This window comes from Pollachius pollachius (genome assembly GCF_949987615.1).
Source record: "Pollachius pollachius genome assembly, chromosome: 7".
In the NCBI taxonomy this organism is placed as follows: Eukaryota; Metazoa; Chordata; class Actinopteri; order Gadiformes; family Gadidae; genus Pollachius; species Pollachius pollachius.
The window spans coordinates 11,861,442-11,887,701 of record NC_136940.1 but is presented as its reverse complement, the minus strand read 5'-3'; the positions used below and the strand labels follow the sequence as shown (position 1 = coordinate 11,887,701).

At 44.2% G+C, this 26,260-nt stretch overlaps 1 protein-coding gene across 6 annotated transcripts in view; it reads right to left on the bottom strand.

The window, feature by feature from the left end:
• suco (SUN domain containing ossification factor) overlaps window positions 1-26,260 on the bottom strand; it is a 53,786-nt gene that overhangs the window by 4,925 nt on the left and 22,601 nt on the right. For 3 of the 6 annotated variants that reach the window (XM_079739859.1, XM_079739860.1, XM_079739863.1), the window contains exons 2-21: window positions 21,467-21,599; window positions 16,591-16,701; window positions 15,812-16,227; window positions 15,151-15,294; window positions 14,530-14,698; window positions 12,100-12,211; window positions 10,868-10,995; window positions 10,003-10,070; window positions 9,672-9,779; window positions 9,465-9,570; window positions 8,472-8,492; window positions 8,088-8,143; window positions 7,254-7,345; window positions 6,872-6,937; window positions 6,141-6,224; window positions 3,840-3,927; window positions 1,875-3,281; window positions 1,549-1,636; window positions 455-559; window positions 52-209 (exon numbers count right to left, since the gene is read on the bottom strand). In XM_079739859.1, coding sequence (XP_079595985.1) covers window positions 52-209; window positions 455-559; window positions 1,549-1,636; window positions 1,875-3,281; window positions 3,840-3,927; window positions 6,141-6,224; window positions 6,872-6,937; window positions 7,254-7,345; window positions 8,088-8,143; window positions 8,472-8,492; window positions 9,465-9,570; window positions 9,672-9,779; window positions 10,003-10,070; window positions 10,868-10,995; window positions 12,100-12,211; window positions 14,530-14,698; window positions 15,151-15,294; window positions 15,812-16,227; window positions 16,591-16,701; window positions 21,467-21,599 — 3,660 coding nt within the window. Of the gene's footprint in view, window positions 1-51; window positions 210-454; window positions 560-1,548; window positions 1,637-1,874; window positions 3,282-3,839; window positions 3,928-6,140; window positions 6,225-6,871; window positions 6,938-7,253; window positions 7,346-8,087; window positions 8,144-8,471; window positions 8,493-9,464; window positions 9,571-9,671; window positions 9,780-10,002; window positions 10,071-10,867; window positions 10,996-12,099; window positions 12,212-14,529; window positions 14,699-15,150; window positions 15,295-15,811; window positions 16,228-16,590; window positions 16,702-21,466; window positions 21,600-26,260 lie in introns of those variants that run through there. The other 3 variants (XM_079739861.1, XM_079739862.1, XM_079739864.1) reach the window with 3 other exon arrangements.

Genomic DNA, 26,260 nt, shown 5'->3' with positions numbered 1-26,260 from the left:
GTAAACGTTTGAATTTGTCTGCCCAATGACTAAATGTAAATTGGAGCTGACCTCTTGGGGCTGGGGTAGTGGTTGCTCTTGGGCAGGAGAGGGGGATTGATTTGGTTCGTGTGGGCAGGGGAATTACGGCAGCACTGCAGACAGAGCAGCAGGCCCAGGGAGAGACAGAGGACCAAGGACACTACCAGGTAGCACTGGCGGTCCGACACCTGCAAGAGAGAAAAAAATAAAACACAAAAGCCTCTTGACATATCCGGCAAATAGCCTCTTAACCCAGAGGTCATCAACTAGTGGCTCGCTGTCCGGGATGCGTGGGTGGGGTGAGAACGGCCTACTCTTTGGAAACTTTTTGCACCACGTTGATTCATTTAGCATTGCAACTGATGGCTATTGATGACTCTTGGGCCTTAAATCTTTGAGCAGCATCAGGAGCAGTGGTGTATGGTGGGCCTACCTCTCTCTGGAGCTGGCTGACCGTAGATGTGAGGTTAAGCATCAGCTTGGTGACGTTCTCCAGCTGGTTCTGCAGAACCTGGATGGAGTCCGTCTGCTTCTGGTCCTAAAGAGCACAACATAGAAAAGTTTTTAAAACCAGATTGCAATCAGCATTCACAGTGCATTCAACAGGTCTGCATCTTATTGTTTGTGTGAGGGTTTAGAATTCGAAATACGATCTTGCTCACATTAACTACAGTAACTACCAATTACTTCTCATTCATACATACGAATATGGAAACCACAGTGCTACCTGTGATAGTGAGCAGTGCCGCTAGTCCATTGACAAAATACAAAACAAAGCCACAGCTTGCATCCCGATTTTATGAGCCAAAACGATTGCTATGTCTTATTTTATGGGTTGGCTTATGGGTAGATTTTGTAAACACAAAGTCTTCATAGAAAAAAATAAACGTGTAGTTTTCAGTGATTTACATTAGAGTGAGAAAACATGAAGTTCCTTCACGATGTAAAGCCCATATGCTCATTTACTTAAGGTTTGCAAGTAAAAGATAACCTCGCAAAGAAATAACATTGACATCATTTCATAACGGACTAAAAAACAAGGAAGACAGTTTTCCAAAATGTGTTCTCAGTCCATGAACAAAATTTAGAAGCCTCTGCATCTAAATATGGTTTCAAAATAAAAGATGCCTTGTTTTCAAAAGCTGTCAAAGAGTTCAGGGTTTTACCCAAGATTGAATCGGCATCAGCTTCAATTACTCATAGACGCTCACTCAACCATCAGTTGACCGGCAACACTGCACGGCCACAAGGAATATTGCATCATTAAAACAATTTGGTTACGGTTCACATCAGCATTGGACGGAACATGCTAGTACTTGGGTAGTGGGCAAATATGCATAATAAGGTGTGCCTTATACACTACGGAGCAGCTTATTTGTAGTATTGTGAAACACGCATACAACATTTAACGCTGTTGCGGTTTTTCGACAATATGTTTTTATTTTCGAAATTTCGACTCCTACAATGACTACTAGTACGACTGTGATGCCCACTGTGATGCCCACTGTGATGTAGGTTGTCGCTGACCTGCTCCTCAGCGATACGAGAGGTGTTTTCAAGCTTTATGATGGTTTTGTTAAAGGCTCTCTGCATCTCCTCCATCTGTTTCCGGTACCTGGACAGACAAGACTATTAAATATCCCATGGACCCTGATTTGACGTTTACATATTATTGTAGAAACATATCGTATAAACAGTGCCATCTCCAAAGCTTCCATTACTTGATCTCAACATTTTCGTTTTGGAATAATTGCGTATATTTTGTTTGATGTTTATCATCTTTGTTCTGTGCAAGTGCTGTAAATAGTCGAATGATCTAGTTATCCTAGGGTCTGCGTGGGGCTCCTCCTCACCTCTGGCTGAGCTCCTCAAGGTATCTGCTGGACAGGCTCATGTTCATCTCCAGGGCCTTGATCCTGTTGTTCAGCCTCATGAAGACACTCTCCTTCTGGCTGGAGCCGTGCACCGTGGCCCCGTTCAGCATAGCCCCGTTCCCGTTCCCACTCCCGGCCCCGTAGTCCCCGTGCAGCTCTGCGTAGTATTCCGTGGCCGACCGCTGGATGTTCCCGTTGGAGCTGAGGAGGAGCTCGTCCACCGAGTCCTCCCCCCGCTGGTGCTCTGTGGCCTGGGCCGTATGAGGGTCCACCTTCTCCCCAGAGGCGTAGTGGGATTCGGGCTTCAGAAGCTCCCCGCCGTCCGGACCTTGCCTTGCCGGGTCCGTGTGGGCGTCTGTGGGCAGCTCCGTTGGAGGTGGAATGGTGTCTATTGGATGGGAGGCGGAGAGGAGAGGCTGTACGGACTGGTCCTGGACAGGGAGAACGGAGTAGTCTTGTTGAGCGGCAGTCTCGGAGGCGGTGGGCTTCAGGGTGAGGCTTGGGGTGGGGGTGAAGGTGACACTACTGGCTACCTGGGTCTCCATCACCAACACCTGGTGGAAGGTGGGAAGGGGGGTAGAGTCCAGGGCGGCAACATCGTCGCCACCCTCCTCCTGGGTGGGCCTGCTCAATGTGGCCTGGGAGAAGCTGTGGGGGGGGATGGTGGCGGTCTGGCTGGGCTCCAACACTATCTGGGGCCCTGGGGCAGGTGAGGGCACGGGGTTGTGTGTTTCAGGATGTGTGTGCGCGCTGATGGCATGTGTATTGGCAGGAGGCGTTTCCTGGTCGATGGTCTGGTGCGAAGGATGGGGGTCAGGAACCACACTTTCTGTCAGGGGTAGGATTTCCTGGATCGAGGCGGGAGAGGGGGAGGTGCCGACGGGGGTCAGCACCACGGGAGGACCTTCTGTTGTGGTGGGGGCGTGTGTCTCCTTGCGGGCCTGTTGGGCCTGCTGGGCGTTTAACTGCCTGCGGCGGGAGTTGCGCTGCAGGCTGCGGGCCAACCTGGCCGAGCACCAGCCGTGCAGAAGTTCTGGCAAGGAGGCCATGCAGGAAAAAGAGAAGGAGAAGGAATGGGAGAGGGGGCAGTACATTTGACTCTCCTTCCATCTCCGCCTTTCTTCTTCCTTCATATTCTCCTTCTCCCCTTCAAGTCTCCTCCTCTCTTCCTGCTCCTGCTCCTCCTCTTCCTCCTCCTCGCCCTCTTCCTTGTCCATCAGGGTGACTGTGGACTGCTTTTCCTCCTGCTCCTCCTCCTCATCCACCTCCACCAGTGTGACGATCTGCGTGAACTCCAGGGGTTCTGGAGAGGAGGGGGTAGGAGTGGGAAGCTCAGAGTTCGGCTGGGACGCAGTGGGTCCCATTTCCACCTCTGCCGTCTCCAATCTAGTGAAAAGCATAAAATGAAAATCTCCTTCACAGTGAAAGCTAAATTAGCTCATTATTAGCTCATTATATTATTAACAGTATGATCACCAGAAATCCCATGGAATCTAATCTGTTCAATTCTGATTTGGGCAACATTCATATTCGAGCCAGATTTCTTTTTGGGGGAACAATCTAAAAGGAATTCAAGCATAGAAATGACAATGAGAATGAAAAGGAAAAACTATCAGTTCATGAAGAGAACTTCCACCAGTGTATAAATGTCCACACAGTGTCCATGTTCACTTCCGTGCTTGTTGCTTATGACGTCTTTGTTATTGATATTTTGCACATGCCGGTAATTTAAGAATGTGACCAGTTCACACTGGAATCTGATATTGGCCACATGCAAATTTATTTTCTTTATATCTTGAGTATTCAATCTGAGATGACTAAGACTAAGACTTGCAATGAATGAACTCATCCTTAGTTTGTCATTGATGCGGTCACAGACATCTGCAGAAAATAGACCAAGTAGTAGTAACCACATCTCTACTTAACATACAGACAGAGACTTACGTTGCGGAACCGCTTATCGTTGGCGTTGCTGTGAGCAGGATCTCCGGGCTTTCATCCTTTTCATACCCCGCCTCTTCCGTGTCATTATCTGAGAGGTGGTCGTACGTGCGCATGCACGCACACGCGCACACACACACACACACACACACACACACACACACACACACACACACACGTGAACACAAAGCCAGGCCATATCCAATTTCTGAATCCTTCAAATATAAATAAAATGATTTATGATGGAAAGGAAACGTATGTTGTTAAGAGCGAATGTGTGCAATAACGGAAAAATATACACCAAACTATGCATCACATGACATACCAGTTACTTTTAAGATACATTTCCTGTTTAAATCCCTGTTATTAACGACAATAACGCAACTGCATTCCAAATAAGTTTGTTCAAGCTATAGAAGCGGGGACCAGATCCGGACTTGGGCTTTTGATTGCAGCATTTTTTTGCAGCATTTTGTTTGCAGCATTCTCTTGATTTGCTATTTCAGGCAATCTTGTTGTTAAAAGTATACACAAAGCTTGAATATTATAAATTATTATATTTACTTGAGTCAGCCCTAATACAAAAACCCTGACAAAAAATATTCCTGAGTGAGGCGGGAGGACTGATAGTAAACACGTTAGCTAATCATTTTGATGAACATACTTGTTCTCCAAAATCTCCCACGAGTATCTCCTTTGACCGAATGTTAGCAACTATTAGATGGGAACTGACATAGCCCACACAAAAATGAAACATAGTATGCAGTTGAAATATTTCAAGCCATAATTCCATATGATACAGAATTACATCAGAAGTATATCATATAGAATAATGGCTTGTTATTATTTGTATTAACCAAAAAAACACAGTAGTAGCATAGCAGGGTTGCTGAGTTTGTCTTCCACAGTTTGCCACTGGCCCTGGCCTTCTTGCAGAAATAATTGTGTATAAGTGGGCGCTGGTACTTATTGCTCAGCCACTGCATGTGTATTTCTAAGCGTTTGGGTACACCTATTAGTTGGTACCCACTTCTCTCGAACAAAAAAAATTGCTGATTAATCTTTAACACTCCCCAGAATGCAGTGATGGAAAGGGTGCGTTGTGAATGGAGTGTAGATTGCGTCCCACAGTAGGACTTCGCCCCACTGAGAGGGAACAGAGAGAACCATGGTTTTGTGCAAACCCTGCTGATGCAGTGCCACAGGCAAAGTAAACATCTGGTTGACTCTGCACACACAGTTTAACACATACTTGAATGTATACAATGCAGATTGAGACTGAAATTAGAGGGTGGACGGACGAGTCAAAGCAGTATTTGTTTGAGTTAATTCAAACAAATGTGTGGTTAGAAGGAGGAATGAAGTCAGTGTGGGAAATGGGCGGAAAAGAGTCCACCAATCAGGAGGCAGAACTGAAAGAGACTGTCCAACAACATTCAAAAGTAAAGAGAACAGGGCAAAGCATTACATAAGTTGTGACCTCATCTTAATAGATCCATGTAAACATTGGAATTCGATAAATTCAACACCCAATAAACTTTTCATCATAAAACAGTCGATGAATGTGTTCCCTGAATGAACGTCCCCTTTTGTTCCTACATGAGGCGCAATAAGGTAAGAATCTCAATTGTTATGATTAAAGTTCACTCAAGTCCACATGTTCTTGTACATCCACTGAACACAAGATTATATGCAAACTTTATTATTTATCTAACCTTTAACAAAACCAGTCTGAGTCTGATTGAGATGCAGTCAACAGTACGGCCAGTCCCATCTGTGAAAAAGTATGTTTTTCAGCTGTAGAGTGTATTATTATATGTTGTAGTGAGCCTGGAGTAGTGCATGTACCATAACATATCAATGCAGTCCTTTGACCATTCATGTGTCCCCCACACAAACAACTGACTATATACCTGAGGTGGTATGAAACACTTCGCTGGTAGGCTACTCAAAAGCACTGATACATTTTTCATAGGGAAATATGAAAGCCTCCTCCAGGCTCTTACACGTGATCAGGAATGGTTAATACAAGGAGGAACATGCAGGGTTAGCACAGCAGAAGAACAAACCACCTCCCCAGTTATAGAAAGGCATCTCCGCTTCCATCGTGCATAAGCTGGCCTAGCATGTAGCTCCACAGGCCGGTATGAATCACACAGCCTAGAACTTTACAAATATCCCCAGAACTTTGTGCATTTGTCCAGGCCTTCTGATAGACGGAGGCTGCCTTGGGGACCTTGGCCCGGGCCCTTGGCCCGGGCCCCCCGCGGCCTCGAGGGAGGAGATTGAGATGGGTTCAGTTACCTTCTAGGTGTGTCCCGTCGGCCAGCTCTGGTTTGGCCCCCAGCACATTAGCGGCTATGTTGTTGACCATATTCAGGATGGCATCTGAAAATGAAGATAGCAGACTTGAGTTTATTTAACATGCTCAATGTCTCTTCCTGGCTTTAACATCCGCCAGGCAGCAGCTGGAGGCTTAATCACAAGGATCTCAGCCACAAGCACTCGACCATCCGGCTCTTTGCCTACTCTGCTCCAATCTTTGTCTATAAGGGCCTCAAACACTCTTCAATGGAAACATGATGTTTTTAAAGGCCTCCGTTAAGTCTCAACATGTTTAATGTTTACTGGTGTGTGCCCGTGCAAACGCGGGCATCCCCAACCAGAGTACCAAAAATAAAGAAATCCATACGATACATGCAGACTCCCAAACCGTCTATCTGAAGAAATTTGAATATGAACTAAACAAATTCTTATAAATAATCCAGTGATTGTTTTGTGTTGGGGACCAATCACATAGAACAGTGTCACAACAGACACGACGCTCTGAAAACAGCATGCCATAGCGCTTTGTGAGAACTATTCAGAGTGCCCGTGCAGTGTGGTTAAAACCACGAAAACACAAAGCGAAGAAGAAGCTAAGTGCCAGAGGAAAACAATGGTTTTGTGTGCTTTACTTGCTCTGTGTGATCGGCCTCTTAAAGTGTATTTCACACACACTGCATTCACACACACACACACACAAACACACGTACTGGTAGCAGAGCCAAGGAGGTTTTTTGCAGCCTTGTCCTCATTGGGCTGGAAACCTGGAGGGTAGTCTGAGAAGAACACACACACAAACACAGTTAATGATGACTTTGACAGAACTTTGAACACACAAACGTTGTGTTTTGTGAAGCAAGGTGGGGCTAGTTCAATCAATTGTAATTTGCACACCAGTCAGTTCTCAATGCATTGGCAGCAAAACACTTTTGTGTTCTAAGAATAAATATAATGCAACCCTTCTCAATAGGCTTTGCCGAAAGAATGATCTTTATTGTAATATCAGTAACTTGGTTGTAAATAAATATTGAAAAATTGTATATTGTAAATAAATAAAAGGAACTGGCATAATGTCAATAGATTGTGTTTTACCATAGTCCTCCTCCAGGTACTCAAGTCTCTCTGAGGGATACTGAGAATCTGCTATTTCTTCATATTCTTCCACCATACTGGTGCCAAATACCCTATGAAAACAAAGACAAACAAACTTGCATAACTTAACACATTTATACATGTATTAAATGCATTAGGTACCAAAGTTCAAGTCTTTTACTGAATTAAAAGGGTTAGCGGTTGATAAACCCAGAGAAAGAGTTTGAAGTCATTGATGACTGTGAAAAATGCGCTATGAATCATTTTTTCACAATGATTCCTTTACACTAAAATAATGAGGCCACGCAACTCTGGTTGATAAGAATCTTCGATCCCACACTAGCTATTGAGTTTCCACAGCTAATTCCAGAGGAACATTCCCAGTGCTCTCCAGTTCTTGGTGTAACTATAGTAAGTTTAAAAGACTATTGTCCTTGTTGGCAACATGAGACTATGATTAACTGTACAGAACATGAAGCACCGGAAGCTACCATGGACACTTGGGCGAAGTGATTCTTTCAAGGTAGTACAATTCAGCAGCCATTCTTGATCTAAATGTCGATCTTAATTGACGTGCCTGGTGGTATAACAAACAAATAATTAAATAATTAGAATGGAAAGAGATAATTTTCTCAATGATTACCTCTTCACAATAGTTCCATTAATGAAACAGTTCAGTTGAAAATGTCCTGAGGCCCACCAGCTTCACAGACCCCATTGCACCCGTGTTGTGGAAAACTGACCCAGAGTGTAGTAGCCCTCTGAGGACCTGAGATTTGGAATATATTGGAAGCCTGGATAAAACCGGTTCAAGAGCTCTTCAAGACGTCTCACCTAATGAGGCTGAGGGGACAGAAATGTTCCGATCCAAAGTGAGACAGGAGTTCCACCTGTAAGGGAGGGATATTCAGGCAACACATGGTCAACACAAATAAGTCATCCACATTAAAGCTAGAAACCCACAAGCATTGGTTTGGTTTATATAACTCCAATCATCCCCATGGAAACAAACAGGCACGTATTTAATTGTATTCCCACTCAATAAAGTAACAAAATACACAGGATTACCCAAATCAATGGCAGTGCTTGTGTGTCCCATTGGCTTAATGCCTTCCTCATGCATTACAGATCAGTATCGTGCTCCGCCACCAAAATACTCATTACAGCGTATCAAAGTAAAAGCGCTTTGTGAGCCCTGACAGAGAGAAAGGTTCTAACCTTTATGTACTTGATGAACATCTGATGCGAGAAGAGGACAGAAAGAAAAAGAGACAAAAGTCATTAGATTTGTATGTCATGCTCCAAGAAAGTCAGCAATTAGCTCACAGCATTAAGTGTTTTTTCATTTCATATGGCAATGCACTGCTGACAAACGCAGGAGGATTAAGCTAGTACATCTACAAGCAGCACACTCAAATAAGCTGTTGTCTAGGTTTAAAAGGAGGGCAACAGAGGGAAGGACATTAACAAGGACAAAGGGAAGAACAAGAGTTGCACAAAGACATCAGATTTACACAGGTAGGCTGCAGTGCTTATCTTACTGTATAACGCTTACTGTATATAACTTAATGCATTATACAAGAGGTTATTCACAGTCTGATCACATGGCTATCTTAATTCAACAGGGAAAAGGTCAGTGTGGGTTTGAGGCCCACTTTAGGGATACTAAATTTCATTCAATGGATTAGGTTTAGGGCTCCCAGACATCCAACAGACCGTCATTAACAACCGTGAAGTAACAACGTAATTGTAACAACTCAACAGCTCTGTTTATGAGACGTCTAGAGATGTCTAGATGATGTCTAGATTCTATAACCTTTTTTATATTTTGATTGCATCTCGATTTGAAACGCATCATGAGACGGCAAGCTATCTAGATTGAGAATAGCATGCGCCACCTCAGTGGGTGGTTTTGAACATTGTTGCCTTCATCTCTCGCAAACCTGTTCCCACCTGTTTGAATGGAGAAAACATCCATTTGCATCGCACTCTGACAACCGGTTTCAAACTTCGATTTGAAGGGAAATTCAAAACAGTTGTGTTAAAAAGACCAATGTGTAATCTGTCTTCATGGAGTAGTGGTATGGAAATGAAACCATCTACAATTTAGGCCAAATTATATACTTATTATATAAATTGAATAATCTGTGCACACACAGATTGCATTAATGTACTGATCAGACAGTAAACAAAAATGAACAAGAGCAGCACCTTCACATATTTTGCATAGAGCTGTTCGTCCAATGGGAAGCTCTGAACGGTGCGCTCGTCCCGTGCGTGGAAAGTCCCCAACTTCACCCATTTGTTAGTGGGGTACCTGAACATGGAAAACGGAGTCAAAGAGTTAAGCACTCGTTGTGTGCACAAACACAACATGTTTCTTCTACATGTGCTCAAGTGTCCCGGTTGTGAGTGTACCTGTCGCTGATTGAGACCAGGAAGTCTCTGGGTGTGGACGAGAAAAGCTCAAAGTTGGCGATGTCGAGCTGCTTCACTTGGATGGGCTCACAGAGCTCAATTACAAACCTGGAGGCCCGGGGACAGAGTTAGTGGATGGAGAACGCAATCATCCATCAAGTACTTCACAGAAAATGCATTGCATCTTACATATCTAATGCAACTTCCAAATGTGATACATTACAGCAAAAATACATGCATCAAATAAAATAAAACAAACTGAAAACTTGATTATGAAAAAAAAAAGATGACGCATAGTTGCAGCCAAATAGTTTTTCTTTTTGGCCTTTACCATATTTTGTTACTGCATGGATTTAACATGTACAGGTCCATATTCTCCATGAGGATAGCAGAGGTGCTCTGTAATAAAAAGGAGAATAGTATCATGAGTTTACCGTTGACATTATATACATAATATTTGGTAACTATAATAACAATATACAGACTATTTTTAATAGATTTTAAGATTTTATTGCTTGTGTTTAAAGCCTTGAATGGTCATGCTCCTGCCTATATCTGTGATCTGCTAACTCCATATGAGCCTGAAGTCCCATCTCAAGGTTCCTAAATCTGGTCTTCTCAATAAAGGTGACCGGGCCTTTGCTGTTTGGGCGCCTAAGCTGCAGAAACTTCCTGCCTGGAGATCTCAGGCAGGCAAACTCAGTATCTGTTCTTGAGACTCCTTTTTATCTTATGGCTTTTCCCAACTGATGGCATTTCGTTTACTATTCAAATTATTTTATCTTGTTTTATTATTATTTATTTTTTTGGATTATATTTTAATGTATTGCATCTTGTAATCTTGCAATAATTGTCTTGGATTATCTGTTCCTATTGTTAAGCACTTAGTAACTTTGTTTTGAAAGGTGCTATATAAATAAAGTTGTATTATCATTATATTCATTGAATAATATCACCCGGTCATATACAAGTCAAAACCCCTTGTATGAGCAATTCACTTTGAGTGTGTGTCTGGACTTCCACATGGCTTACTTGCATTTATAACTGACGTTCAAATACAAATTCTCCAATATGCATACTATGCATATTGGAGAATTCCTTATCTGAAGTAGAAATGCATCAAAGCAATGTCGGCGCACTGGTGACATTGTAGCCCCAGCTACAATGCAGCGGGTTTCTTGGAATAGATGTTTCACCTTGGCCTCAATGTTAGCAGACAGTATCTTGGCACCACACTCCACAGAAGCGTAGTTGTTCTTGAAATTCTTCTTGACCTTTTTCACAGGGTGGGGGCTACCGTTGGTTGAGGTATGAAGAGACTGACCTAAAAGGCAGGAACAGAGCGACTAAAGCCAGTAGAACAAAGAGGGTTCCTGATTGCAAAGGGTCAAGTCATGGGGCTCATTGAGTCTCCTTGATCATATCATCATCTATGTGAACCATATGAGGAATTAATCATTCAATAGAAAATGATGTGTATACTCCCATCTTACTCAAAATAAGTTCATACCTGAATAATGTAATTGATTATTATTAACTTGGGTTGTAAACCAACCCAAAAAGCTATTCATGTAGATGAAAGGTGTTAGTGCTGAAAAGTTTTCCCATAAATGTCAGGGGAATTATAACATTGCATTTGAAGCTTCTTGCTACATCTGTTTAGATGTTTGGTTGACCAGCGTCATCAAAGACATGAAGTGAACACCAGGGTTACCCCAATTGATGGGGACAAGATCTATCACCTGCCTATGTGATCTTAGCGCCACCATTTAAGTCAACTGTGAAAGTCTTCCCTGGGTTGTTAGCGGTCGAAATAACCTGCTTAATTTAGTTAATATAATGAACATGACTATACATTTAAGCGCAAAATAGTTTTAAGTAAACAATGTGAATCGACTCCTGACAATGATTAGACTATTTTAAGGTACGGCCTGACACCTTTAATTTCCCCTTTCTCAAAGCATTTCCCCCTCCACTTAACCATTTTTGTGGGTAACCCTGAACACATGCCTAGCCTATCAAGTCCATGTAGGGCTTCCACTCACATAGGATACATGTGTTTTTTTTAATTAAATGCTTTAGGACAGGGCACGCTAACACAATGGAAACTGGAATCCAGTAGGACAGGGCCCAAGGCCCCAGTGGAAACTAACGTAGGAGCAGAGCACATTGAGTAAGAGGTTACGCAACACCAATACACTCACGCTCAAGTGAGCATGACACATGGCCTGAAGAGAGAGGTATAGACCAGTTTTCGAGCGCAAATAAGAGTGCAGACTAACTAGAATTTTCTTTGTGATAACATACATTTTCCTCTCAACAAAAACAGTTTCTCATATCCACATCACAATCAAATACACAAACACATGAATGTGTGCATGCGTGTGTGCTAGCATACATGCATGCATGCGTGCGTCGTGTCTCTTACTCTTCTCTTTCTCCACCTCCATGACCTGTTTCTTCCACTCATCAAAGGTTGGGATATCTTCTTTGCTCGGCACCGAGGAGTCTGTCTCTGTGGAGACGCCGGCATCCCCTGCCTGAAAGCACCAACAAGCAGAATATGACCCCCTTGAAATCAGCAGTAGTATCAGGAGGACGCAGCAGAACACAGCCTTCTAAGATCAGGATGTCCCTCAGTTAGCACATGATTTATGTTCCACTCACAATTACATGGGATGCATTTTATAGTCCTCCTGGCTTCAGTGAGCTATGAATTATAATAGACTCTCGTACTATGTGCATAACAACCCACCTCTCTATCATCAACAGGCACAAAACTACTAATTAAATTTGTTTTGGCTAAATAGAGTAAGAGAGTAGTACAAAGTGTAGATGGGAACCTAAGTAGATTCTACCTAGGATGAGTGTGAAGAGCCTTTGGCATTGGTAATGCAGGGAGATGCATTGCACTGTGAATAATTCTTTGAGGGATTACATAAACCTAGGGGTGCCCCAGGAGAAGGTCTACGAAGCCAACAACACAAATACATCTACACATATAAAAGCACAGCCACGGCCATTCAGCATGCAGAATGCCAGTGGGCTAGGCAGCCAGCCACTCACTGGCTGACTAAGTTGCCACACAGAGCGAAGGCTCACAATTAAATCCAGGAAATACTTTCCGGACTAGACCAACAAAAACAGGAAAATAAATGCATACACTCACGTGGCTGTGCGGCTAAAACATTTATGATCCACGTCTTTTGTCAGGAGTGCCATTTATTCTGGCTAGCTAGAGCCACCATCTCTTGCTCTGCCCGTGCACACATTCTGTGGCATGGTTGTAGCTGGGATGACACACATCTACCTTATTAACATTGAGTTTATGTAGCATCTCTCATCTGAGGCGGCAAATATTCAAGCACTGCAAAAGGTACGGGCTCCAGACTAACTTTTTTCACTAGGAGCACTGTGGCCCCTAACTGGAAATTTTAGGGGCACAACCAGAAATGTTAGGGGCACACACCATAAATCAACATGCCAATGTGATTTTCAATTTTTTTTCACTGCATTACTAATAAATATTTTGGTAATAGATGCAGAAATTACAATGTGCGGTTTCAAATTCAGTGTCATATTTTATTGTGATTCTCATCTATTCCAACTGTTTCCACGTGTGCGCACATGCATTCGACGACCACGCTGCGCCTCCTCTTTCCCGCTCGCCTCTCCATTGAGAATATATTAGCAGGCGCGACAAATGCCTCCAGTGTGAAAAGCCCTTTATGGCACATGAAGTCCTGACCGGGTTCGGGTACCCGCGGGTGCACGACGGGTGACCTGCACAATTTGGATGAAACAAGTGAAAAATGATGTACTGTGTCGGACGCCTGAACAGCGCGGGTCAGACGCAGGTTTTGTGACTACGAGCGAAACTTCTCCGGTGCTGGATGTTATTCACGAGCGGAGGAGTCAACTAAAACCGTCAACAGTGGATGATATGCTTTTTTTTGCACAGCAATCTAAAGCACGAGGCCAAACACTACGTAGTGTAATTCCCCGGCGTTCCATCTAATGTTTCTAATTTTCCTTCAGGTGCGGCGCGGGCGTCGATATCAATAAATAGTGGGTCGGGTCGGGTGCGGAATGTAATTCGCGCTACTGTCAGAACATGGGTCGGATGCGGTTTTAATTATTGCGGGTACGGGTTTGCAAAATAAGACCCGTGCAGGACTCTGGCACTGGCACACTAGCCGCAGGTCGGAAGAACGAGTCAATAGTTTGCGAATTGTTCAAACACACGTAGTAGGTTGTGAAATCTTTCTCCTTCTCACAAGAGACGTTTACGCACGCTCCATATTAAATCTCTAGGACCCTCCTCCTCCACAAATTAGCCACTAACAGTTTCACAATTTCCTATCTTTCTCTCATTCAATGGCTTGCAACAGATCCGGATTCGTTGACGCGCACCTTCCCCGTTTAACGTGTAAAAATGAAAAAGGGCAAATTTACCGGTCGCACATGTGCGACCAGATGTAAAATTCAGTTGCACACTAACATTTTGGTCGCAAAATGCGACCATTTGGTAGCAGTCTGGGGCCCTGACAAGGCTAAGATAACAGAAAATATGTAACAGCCCTATAAAAAGCTTTAACAAGGCTAACTGGTAAAAAGGTTTCCTTCCCTTTCAAAAGCGGCATGGCTGTTTTGAACACCCTTTTTGAAGAGGGGGGCAGGGGGGTCTTTTGTCATCAGGAACAGGACATTGAAGACACCAAACCATGGTCACGACAAGGTTTACCATATTTTAACCACAGTGCCTTCTCTTGATGGTGATTGGGTGACCTTGCCGTTGTATCCCGCATTACACTGGCAGACCCAAAGCACATGCTTCACATTGCTGTGAACGACTGACCTCTTCTTGGTGGGGAGCGGTAGCATTTCCCTGCAGGTCCCTGTCCCTCAGGACCTGGAGCTCCTCCTCCTGCCGCTCTATTGGGCTCAGAGACACCTTCAACTGTTGGGCCTCCACCTCCTGGACCTGCTGCTCGGACCACTGGCTCTCCGCTTCATTAACATCCTCACTGTAGCATAGAGACAAAGGGTTGGAGGTAGGAGAGGGAGATGGAGAGGTGGACAGTGGACAGTGAGCATGGTAGGGTAGACGACAGAAGTAGGCCTCACTAAAACAATGGGCAAGGTACACAACACAACTGTGCAAGTGCATCTCTACCACCCACGTTGCTCCTCCGACACCCATTGGTGACCTTGCCAGCAATTCACCAGTGGGTGTCGAAAATGACATGGATGTGGAGATGTATTCCAACAGGGGGTATGTCATCCCTCTTCAGCTACCAGCTAGCCTTTGTTGGCTTTGCCCAGGAAACAGCAGTAAAAGAGAGTGGAGGAGGCGTAGGAGGAGAGCAAGGCCAGCGAACAGCGGATGCACTTAGCGGTGAGCGGTGATTGGGTGAGGGGGCGTTTCTACGATTACCTTGCTTGGTATTCTGATTGGCCTTCTGGATTCTTAACTCACCTGGGGAGAGGGCTGCCAAAAGTAGGGTTTGCACAGGTTGCCAGTTTGACTCCACATTGTGAGTCAGAGAGCTCAACATAGTGCTCAGCAGAGACAAAGCTGTCTACTTGGGGTTCGTCTCCGTCACTGGCAACCCACACTGCACTGAGGGGAAAGAAAGGATATGCTGTTTAACACAGCTTCTTCAACTGAGGGGAGGGAAAGGGAAAGGCTGTTGTGGTTCAGCTCAAATAAAGAGTAAACAATCTTCTCGGAAGCAGGTGTTTTTGCTCGAGGAATCGGACAGTGAGGAAGCCATGAGGTTGGATCCTGAATGAATCTAGGTTAGCGACGGTCCAATGACCAACTTCCACCACATCCAATTGTGGCGGAATACTGTGAGGATAACGAATTGGAAGACACAGCGTAAAAGTTCAGCACACATCGAAAAGCATACTCCAATGATGTGCGTAATTTGACACTTGACAGCTGCAGTGGGTTGACCCATTCCACATGATGCATTTCAAAAGAAGTAGTTTATACCAATGGCACTGGTTGAGAGACTACCATGATAGATCCTACATTGCAAACTTGTCAGAAATGACCGTCTGCAGTGAGTGTCAAATCCTCCATGGAGCTAGACGTGGAGGTCCTGCATTGGCAGGATTGGGGTCCTTCTTACCCTGTGTGCAAGGAGCTGACGCTTCCTGAGGTAGGCGCGTCTTGGATGTCGTCTGGGGACTGTTCCCCGGAGGGGTCAGCCGATGGGACAGCCTCCAAGGTGGGCTGTGGCGCGGGGGCATCGCCGGAACCCTCCGTCGGCTCGGGAAGGAGGGCTTGGGGTGGAGTGATGTCTGTGGTAGCCTGGTTCTGGGCTGGAGGTGGCGGCTGGTCTGGGGTGACCAGCGTGGAGGAGGTAGAGGGAGTGGGGGACTGTTGAGCCTGGGCTGCCCGGTCGTGGTCCTGGCCTTCAGAGTGTGGATCCGAGTATGTCTGGGGCTCCGTGTCTTTTCTGGTTTCAGGAGAACCCGGTATAAAGTCTGTTTGTTGGTCTGGTGGGATATCTGCCGCTGAAGACGCCTCCTCTGGGGTCAGATTCTTAAGGAAAGAGAAAGACAGTAGGATGAATTGATGTGGCTCTGCAACCACTGGCTTTCTCCTAACCCCAGAGAAAGCCCACAAACTAAAACATACGCAACAAAACAAATGCATTACTTGGAATGGATCACGGACCATCAAATACTGTTTGTACCGTTGATTAGTATAGTAAAATATGTTGCCTACATCTCAGAGAACTTACTGATTGGCCAGAGATTGTTTTGAAAGAAATGAGTGCCTTACATACAAACTGGTTATCAGCGCTATGACATTGTTTGTACTAAACAGGTAGAGTGACAAGAAAAGCCCTCGGGCAAGGGAAATTTGGAGATTTTATGATGTGGATATTTTTTGGACACTAACCAGTTCACTGTTGTGTATGTTTTCTGCTGGCGGTTGCTCTAGTGATTCTGCTCTCTCCGTCTTCAGTCCCACATCGTACGACGTAAGCGTGTGCAACGACTCTTCCTCAATCTGGGAAACGGAACACACACACACACACACACACACACACACACACACACACACACACACACACACACACACACGTGGTGGTTACCTGCTTAGCATTTTGAAAAACAAGTTTCACATAGACTTCGACTAATTTTCAAGCAGGTTAACGCAACAAAGTGTTTCTACTGCTTTTCGCTCGAGATATTCATTTGATTTTGGTTTTCAATTTCTAAGAGTTCGATAAATAATCGTATAGCTTCTCTCAACTAGAAAATCCTGTTGGTATAAAAATCAAGCCCAGCCTACATTGAGCTCAAGGGACAGAAACAAAAGCGGGGGATGAGTTTCCATCTCAGGTTGTGAGAAACCTTTTTGGACACAGTATTGGAAGAGACAAAGAGTGTGTTATCAGGGCACTGACAGACTGACAGGCCTGTTTGGTGGGCTAGCTGGGCACAGGACATCAAACAATGGCCCTTCTTCTTCCATACAAACACGCATTTACTGTACAACTCGCTCACTCAAACCCGATACACACGCCTTTCCATTACACTGAGGCAGACAAAAAAAGAATACACATACACAAACACAACATAAGCCATTAGATACCGTTCTGGAGGTCAGTCAACGTCAACAGACTAAACTATAATGTTGCCCAATTCAGTACTACCAACACATGCTTTACTATGAAAGCGTCAAACAGGCAGAACCCTCAACAAGTAATAAGAGTCAATTCAAAATTCCGAAAGCACACTGGTCATGGTATATTTCGGTGTCGTGCATGAGACATGTTCATTTACCAATAGATTTAAGAGGAAATGGTTAGGGAGCACGTGGTGGTGCTAAAATGAGAAGATGGCAGAGACCTGGCTAACCCTAACCCTTGAAGTAATCAGAGATTCCAATGACATTTTGGTTATGTCCTAGTAAGTAAGGATGTGACCGTGAAACTTTAGTAGAGTTTTGGGTGGTATATTTCTTGGCAAGACTAGACATTAAAGACTTGGTTAAGGCAGGCAACCAGGTGAAAAAGTGAGTCTGTTCCATAATCTTTGGGCAGCTCTAGAAAAGTGGATTAGATGTATTAAACACACATTCAGCAGTGACGCAATCATAACTTTTTACTCAGATTTCCCTCTGTGTCTTTTCCCTTAAGATCCTTAAGATCTCTGGCCAGGGGAAACACTCTGATAGCCTACCCTCTACAGCTCCGATCAGCCATAATGACTGAGCACTGATTGTGGGATTGTTAAAGGAGACATATTATGGTGTTTTCCCAACAAGCAAACATAGTATTTGAGTTCTAGAAAACATGCTTTTGAAGCTGTTTGCTGGAAATAGCCTTAAGGAAAAAAAAATCTTGCCTACCGCTATTCCCCTCTGTTTCAGTCCCTTCAGAATGCGCTGTTTTTGGTGTCTGTAGCTTTAATGCAAATGAGCTGCTGCCCATTGACCAATGAGCTGTTGGACTAAACCACAGCATGGAGGGAAAGGGATTGTTGCCGTTTGCGGACTCCTGGAGCTCTATATCTATATCATATAATATAATATAATAAAAATAATATTATATATGGGTATTTATACAATATTATATCTAATATCATGGCCAAAAGCTATGTGCCGTCAGACTCCGTCTGACGTCTCTGGCACTTCCACAACAAGTAAAGACTCGTAGTGGGGGATATCTCGGCCATGGTTGAGAGGAATTGGGGGGAAAGGAACTTTGGCCTTGACTCTGAAGTCCATGAACCGCGACATGGAGGAGAAAGGGATTGTACTCCGGGAGCTCAGCTGCCGGACTTGCCACCGAGCTCCCCGCACCGGAGCTATGGAAAGCCAAGAAGGCCATAATACGGCCCTAGAATGACGCAGTAAAAGGGCTAAACCGGCCGGACACCGTACGGAAACCGGCCGGTTTAAACCGTCAATATTCGGGGATGTCCTCATCGCCAGATTGTTGTGCAACACCGATCTAAATGTTCTCAATATGCAGTAGCCTAGGCCATAACATTACAATAATTCATGGATGCAATCCAAGACAATCAGTCTATATCTACAGCCTAAATGACAACACACACACAGGCACGCGCGCACACACAATTAAAACACACTCGTAAAGCAACACTGACATAGGAGCCTACATTGGCTAAAGTTGTTGAAATGCACGTTATTTTATAACAGGGAGAGGCAAATAATGACAATAATTGGCACCATTCTTGTGCACTCAGGAGAACAATGAACTGAATAAATGCCAGGTAGGCCTGTATAGCATATCGGAGACGGGCACACAATCAGTGCACTTGCAAATGAGAGCCTGCAGTATGACCGATCTTGTGACATTATTTAACCATCCATCTACAGCTAATACGATCAGACAGATACATCATTGAACACATACACAAAGCCCACAACAAGCCAAACATCACCACGGCAGGTGCGCTCTCTCTCGCACAATCACGCAATCACTCCAACTACTCCAACTCCAAGGCTAGGCTGTTTCACTAAGACCACAACCAACCACAACTTACCCTGCAGTAGACCTACCTGTGCACAACAATGCACAACAATCAGTTCTATCAGGCTATGTTCTATTTTTTTGGCCAGCGGATCCAGCCAGTCCTGTGCGAGTGTGCAAATTAGCCATGTGCGCCAAACAGAAGAAAGACTCAATGTATAGAACTGATTGTTGTGCATTGTTGTGCACAGGTAGGCCTACTGCAGGGTTAGTTGTGGTTGGTTGTGGTCTAAGTGAAAAAGCCTAGCCTTGGAGTTGGAGCAGTTGGAGTGATTGTGCGAGTGAGAGCGCACCCGCCGTGGTGATGTTTGGCTTTTTGTGGGCTTTGTGTATGTGTTCAATGATGTATCTGTTTGATCGTATTAGCTGTAGATGGATGGTTAAATAATGTCACAAGATCGGTCATACTGCAGGCTCTCATTTGCAAGTGCACTGATTGTGTGCCCGTCTCCGATATGCTATATACCTAGCATTTATTCAGTTCATTGTTCTTCTGAGTGCGCAAGAATGGTGCCAATTATTGTCGTGTTTGCATTGAAATGCACAACTTTGCCTCTCCCTGTTATAAAATAACGTGCATTTCAACAACTTTAGCCAATGCAGGCTCCTATGTCAGTGTTGCTTTACGAGTGTGTTTTAAGTGTGTGTGCGTGTGTGTGTGTGTGTGTGTTGTCATTTAGGCTATAGATATAGACTGATTGTCTTGGCTTGCATCCATGAAATATTGTTATGTTATGGCTTAGGCTACTGCATATTGAGAACATTTAGTTCGGTGTTGCGCAACAATCTGGCGATGAGGAGATCCCCGAATATTGACGGGTATTTCGCACACTGCCATCTCAATATATAGCCGCCTGCGGCTAAATGCGTCTAAGCCGCGGCTTAGAGCGTTTAAACCGGCCGGTTTCCGTACGGATTCCGGCCGGCATCCAGCCAGTTTAGCCCTTTTACCGCGCCATTCTAGGGCCGGATTATGGCCTTCTTGGCTTTCCATAGACTGCTGCCGAAGCTCCGGCGGGGATTGCACTCCCGGAGCTTACCTGTGCCAGCTCGTCCGCTGGTCCACAAAATCTTAGCTATGCTCTGATTGGAGGGGAGTAGGGAAGTGGGAGGTAATATTCAACTGTGCCCCTTTCCTAATGTAGGAGGGGGCACCGAAACTGACTCGCTCGTTTGGTAACTGTAGGCGGGGTACTTTCAGAAAGGCATATCTCACTCAAAAAAATCATGTACGGACTATTTTCAAAGTTTGTATGCGTGTGGGGAGCACCAGAGACCCAAAACAACACCCAAAATCCCAGGAAAAGTGTTGTTTTCATAATATGTCCCCTTTAATGAACTTTTAACTCAGACACGGAACAGCGAGGCCTTTGTCTGGCTTCATTGTAACCAAACTCTTTCTTTGTAGAAGAGGGATCATATTTAACTGCTGGGGTACTCAAAATGGAATATACAGCACTTTCTGACAGAGGAACATCTGCTGTCTTGACAAGTAGTTTATTGATAGACAATCTTGAGAAGACTGATTCGAGAGTTTTTATTTCCTATAATCCAATGCACTCTTCGCTGCTTTTTACCCAGGCAGTTGGAAATCAGAACGGAGCTTCTTCAGCTCCCCTCACCCCGAGTCAACTGAGAGAGAGGGCCTGTAAATATTGCTGAGCATAGAGTTCATTGTTGCTGTTAATAGGATAGACTGGGATAACGACCGCCGGCTAAACATTAGCTGGGACGAGTAGAAGGGTGTTAGTTCAGGCGTTAGACATAGTTGTTAAATGAATCAACACTGTTGAACAAGACTCAATTTCTATCTGAACATAAATTAAACACAGATTTTCGATTCCAAATTTCTGTTCTGGAGATTAATGGCGCGTTTCCACCGGAGGGTGCGGGTCGGTTCAGTTCGCAAAGATGCAGCACGGATCGCCTTTCCACTGTCAAAAGTGGGCGTGACCCAGACTGAGCCGTATTGAGCCGTACTCGTCTTGCAGTACTCCTCCGTTGGGATACTGAGATGCCTAAAACGTTGCTGGCAAGTTCCGAGCTACACACGCCGTCCGTTAATTGGTCGACAGAATCGCACTTCCATGGAACAGGGTATCCAACGGTGGAAAAGCGCCATAAGTCCACTCAAACTCTGCTAGGCTGAAATTGTCATTGATTGTGATCAGAAGATGATGAGAGACGCCGCTTACACAATTAACTTCAGTGTAGATGTGAGAGGGTTTTTTATGACGATATATATACACTGTATAATGAAACAGGACAAACCTTGTGCCGAGTGGACTCCTGCTCCAGGGCCCCCTCCATGGTCCAGCTGTGGACCTCAGGGTCTGTGTCCCCACCAGACTGAGCTGGACTGGGCACGCTTTGCTCTGAACTATACACATAATTACTGGGGCACCTGGAAGACACAGGAAAACCATGCATTTGGTATCATTATAAATTTACATCACCTTGGAAAGACAATCTTGTACACCAAAAATGATACGGTCAAAAAAATATATAATATTCAGCCTGGTATCATACAAGGTATCACACATCTTCAAGAAACCCCAGACGGACCTTCCAACAAACAAAATGGTTTTATTCTGTTCTGTGACTTGCTTTTAGGGCTGGGCGATATGACCAAAATATCATATCCCGATATAGGTCATTCATATCCCGATAACGATGTATATCACGATATAGCACATTTTCTGTTAATTCAATGAAAAATAAATAGTTTATATAAAATGACCACATGGAAAGGCCTATTTCGTATTACATTTTGAATTATATACTCTACAAATATCGCCTTCCATCGTCGTGAATCTTTGTCATATGGTGTGCCGCGGGCAAAAGCTTATTGCAAGGTCTGGGGTTTGTTTTGAGCACTCGACGACTGTATTTTTTTGGATTTCATCCGTAGACTCTATCCGTACTGTTTGTCGTGATTCTTTCGTAGGTGGTAAAATAGGTTGGTGGTGTTTGAGTCTGGTGAGGGGACCGGTTTGCGGCATACTTTACAAAGTACGTTTTTCTGGTCCGTGTCCGACTTTTCAAACCCAAACCACGTCCATGCGATAGAAGTAGCCCCTCTTTTAGGCACAAGCTCACTTTGTCTTGGCTGGTCGTCGGAGTCCTTCTCCTGTTCAGAATTGTCACGTTCACTCTCCTCCATGTTTGTTTGTGTTGCCTTCATGTGCCGTGTGGAAGAATGTAAAGCGTCGTCCAAATGACGAAAAATATTACCGTAAAGAGTGTGGTTTGCGACAAGACGATATAAACGATAGAGCATCATATGAAACGATAGACGTTTTTATATCGTCACACGATATAAAAACGCTTTTATGTGTTTTTAGGCAATAATGGAAGTGTATGCTGCCAGTATAAGCAATATCTCTGTGGATCCGCTTCACAGTATTGATGTGTAGGGCACAACAATACCCAAATCTGCTACTTTCTGTATCTATGCTTCTGTGGCAACGTGTCATCAAGAGTACCCCCTTGCCCCATTTCCAAGTCTAGCTTAAAGGCATTTTAGACAAGAATCCTCAGCCCTCGTATATTTTCAATGAGAGGCCAACGGGGTATCGAGTCCAGGCAGTAATTTTGGACAGGCGGAGTGAGAAATGGGCTAGTGCTAGGGAGAATTGGTCTCCCAACTGAAGAAAATCACAACTTAAATGAATAGTTAGTTTAAGGAGTGTGGAAGAAGTTAATTCTGGTCTTATGAGACAGTAGACTTTATAACATTTAATTGATTGCATGTCAATTTAAGTGAGGGACAACAGCAGATGTTAACTTCAGTTTGGCCGTAACCGACTTGTCGCTATGGTTACATGTTGCGCAACCTTTATTTGGAGTGCTGGAGAGTCCACTACTAGAGAGACAGTGCAGACCGGCTTCAGTCTCTGCTTTACAAATCCCATTATGTGGGCTCCCCTGTACATTTATAGCACTTTAAATGAGATTGAGCTTCTGCAGTCATTGGGCAAGCCATCAAATTAAGTTACTGTTTACAAAGCAAATGTTCTTTAGACATATTAGTCCTATGGAAGAAATACCAAGTTTTGAAGACTGAACTGCTATTTATTTCTGTTATTTTTTAACATCCACTGCCCTTATAAATATCGATAATTGATGATTAAATAGTAATATTTATCCATCGTCTTAACTATGAATGCACTGAACCACAAGAAAAATGAAAAGATTGCGTTATTTTATTTACCCTCATTTAAGAAGACGCGAAATAGAGAAGAGTAAGTGATTGAGAACCGGAAGAGCAAAGAAGGAGAAGAGAAGGACACACTGCAGGGTTTCCCGCAGAAAAGGTGTTAGTTGGTGGTGTGGTTTGCCGTCAGATTGGGGGTGCACTCTTTTACAGGTGGGCCATTGATGCTAATTTTCATGCAGACTGTCAGACTGTTGCCCTGCACTTGTCATGAATCTCTCAGTGAAGGCAGAGATTGTGTTGCGAATGCAAGGCTACTCTTTACGATCCGTGTCGTGGTGTCTGTGTTAATCCACAGAGATTGAGAATCCGCAGCCATTCAACATTTTCAAGCACATAGCAGATGGACCCTCATGTTAGCATGCCGTCAAAGGGGGAGCCTTACAGGAGGCACCTGGCAATAGGTCTTACACTCAAACAGCAGAAAAATAAACTCAAACACATTACACCGAAATCTGCAATATTTATCAGTGTCAGACAGGCATAGCCTGCCTCCTGTTCGTTTAAATATGAGGTAACTGATGGTAATACCTGAAATCAAAAATGTATTGTCTAGTAGGCCTACAGAGGGCTCCAGACTGCGACCAAAATTTGAGAGTGTGCGACTGAATTTTACATCTGTAAATTTGCCCTTTTAATATTTTTTATTTTTGCACGTTAAACGTGGAAGGGGAGCGTCGATGAATCCGGAATCTGTAGCAAGCCAATGATTGTGAGAAGGATAGGGAATGGCCACTGTTAGTGGCTAATGCATGGAGGGGGAGGGTACTAGAAATTAGAGCATGCGTAAACGTCTGTGAGAAGGAGAAAGATTTCACAACCTGCTACGTTCATTTTTTGAAGTCTGGAGGTGATGTGGGGTACTTATTGTTTACTGTTTACATCTTAGATTACACAGTTCAGGCTGTTGCAGCTAGCTCAGGAAAGAGACTGTAGGACACTAGGTGGTACAACCTGAGACAATAAAAAAGAATTGCCTTCTGCATTATTGTTTTTTCTTTTCCCTTCATTGTACCGAATTCGTACCGAACCGTGATGTCTGAACCGAGGTATGAACCGAGGTATGAACTGAACCGTGACTTCAGTGTACAGTTACACCCCTAGTGGGTATCCAAACCCGTGCAGGACTCTGCTTCAGGTGCCATGAAGGGCTTTTTACACGGGAAGCATTTGTCGCGTCTGCTAATGCATTCTCAATGGAGAGGCGAGTGGGCAGAGAGGAGGGGCAGCGTCCTGTCCAGCGGCACAACAAACGGGCGCACTCCTGTGAAACTGTCTCTTCCGTGCTCGTCGAACGCATGCAGGCACACCTTGAAACCGCTGGGATAGATAACAACCACAATAACATGTGACACTGAATTTAAAACCATCAAATTTATATATTTCTACTCGCCATCTAATATAGGGGGCTCATCAGACCTTACCAAGTGAATTTTGTTTAGTAGGCTACAGATCAATATTCAATTGGTATGGTCAATATTAGGGATTGACCGCTTATCGGCCGGACCGATTATCGGCGCCGATATTCGGCATTTTGACGCGTATCGGCATCTGCCTTTTTTTTTTGATCCGACGGCCGATAAGAGATCAATTTAAAACTGGGTTATTTTGGCTCTGATGCAGCCGCGCCGCCCCTCTGATTGGTTACACGCTCTGGTTACACGCAGAGCCACGACGGGTAACAGCCAATCAGCAGTGAAAGCTGTGCATGCACAGTGCTCACACACATGGCGGAGAGGATAAAAGGTTTTGTCTGGTTTGGTTTCAAGGTAAGTTAAGGCAGCAGACTCTCCCGAAATTGTAATAAACATCCCAGTCCTCTACAACTCACAACTACTAGTAACATTACTGTGAGCCCATTAACGTTATATAAACATAAGGGAAGCTCTGCTCACTGCAGTCCGTCCAGGCATAACTGTTAATCACTCTAAACAAGGTTGCTGATAATATCGATATGGAAATAGTCTGTGATAGTAGAAGTCTTTGTGTGAGTGAGAGAGTAAAAACCTAATAAATTCAATTCAGTCCAGTTGTATTGCAGGGAAGCACGTTAAGTGGTGGTTAAACTTCTACAACTGCGTAATGCGCTATCCAACTGCGTAACCACGGAGCCCCTTGAGCGAGCGGATAAACTTTAAGGTGAAGGCTGATTAGTTTTTAGTGTAACATTATCCCAGCGGTCCGCTTTCTCCTTCTCTGGCTCTAGACGCTCAGCAGACTGTAGCGAAACTCTACAACTCACGACTACTAACGTTACTGTAGTCACGTTTCCATCTAAAAGGTGATGCGAATCTTTAGAAGGTTCGCAAAAAATAAATTTGAATTAGGTGCGTTTCAATCAAGTGGTTGGAGCAAAAACTACACACATTCCAGGGCTTGTCGTGTCCTTTTGATAACATCCTCTCTTAGGTCCTGATATATAGTGGAATTGCGTTGTTTTCCATCTAAAATAGCTGTAATGTTTTTTTCTTCGATGAGGGCAAGGAAAAGTTTTACCTCTTCAGCGGTCCACACGTATCTATTATTCACATCTGTTCCATGGACGTATTTAAAGGATACATTGTACATATTTATAATTCGAAATTCTTTGCAGCCTTTATACCACAGATACTCTAGGGTCTATAGCAGCGTTTCTCAACTGGTGGGTCGCGACCCAAAAGTGGGTCGCGGACTCATTTTGAATGGGTCGCGGAGTGTAGGAGAAAAAATAAAATAGCTAAAAATAGTACCAGTGATTAGGCCATCTGATTAGAGATGAGATTTTAGGTTATTTTTAGTGAGCCGGATAATTTGGATCAGCTCACCAACAAGAGCCGGCTCTTTCGGCTCCCAAACGGCTCTTCAAATGA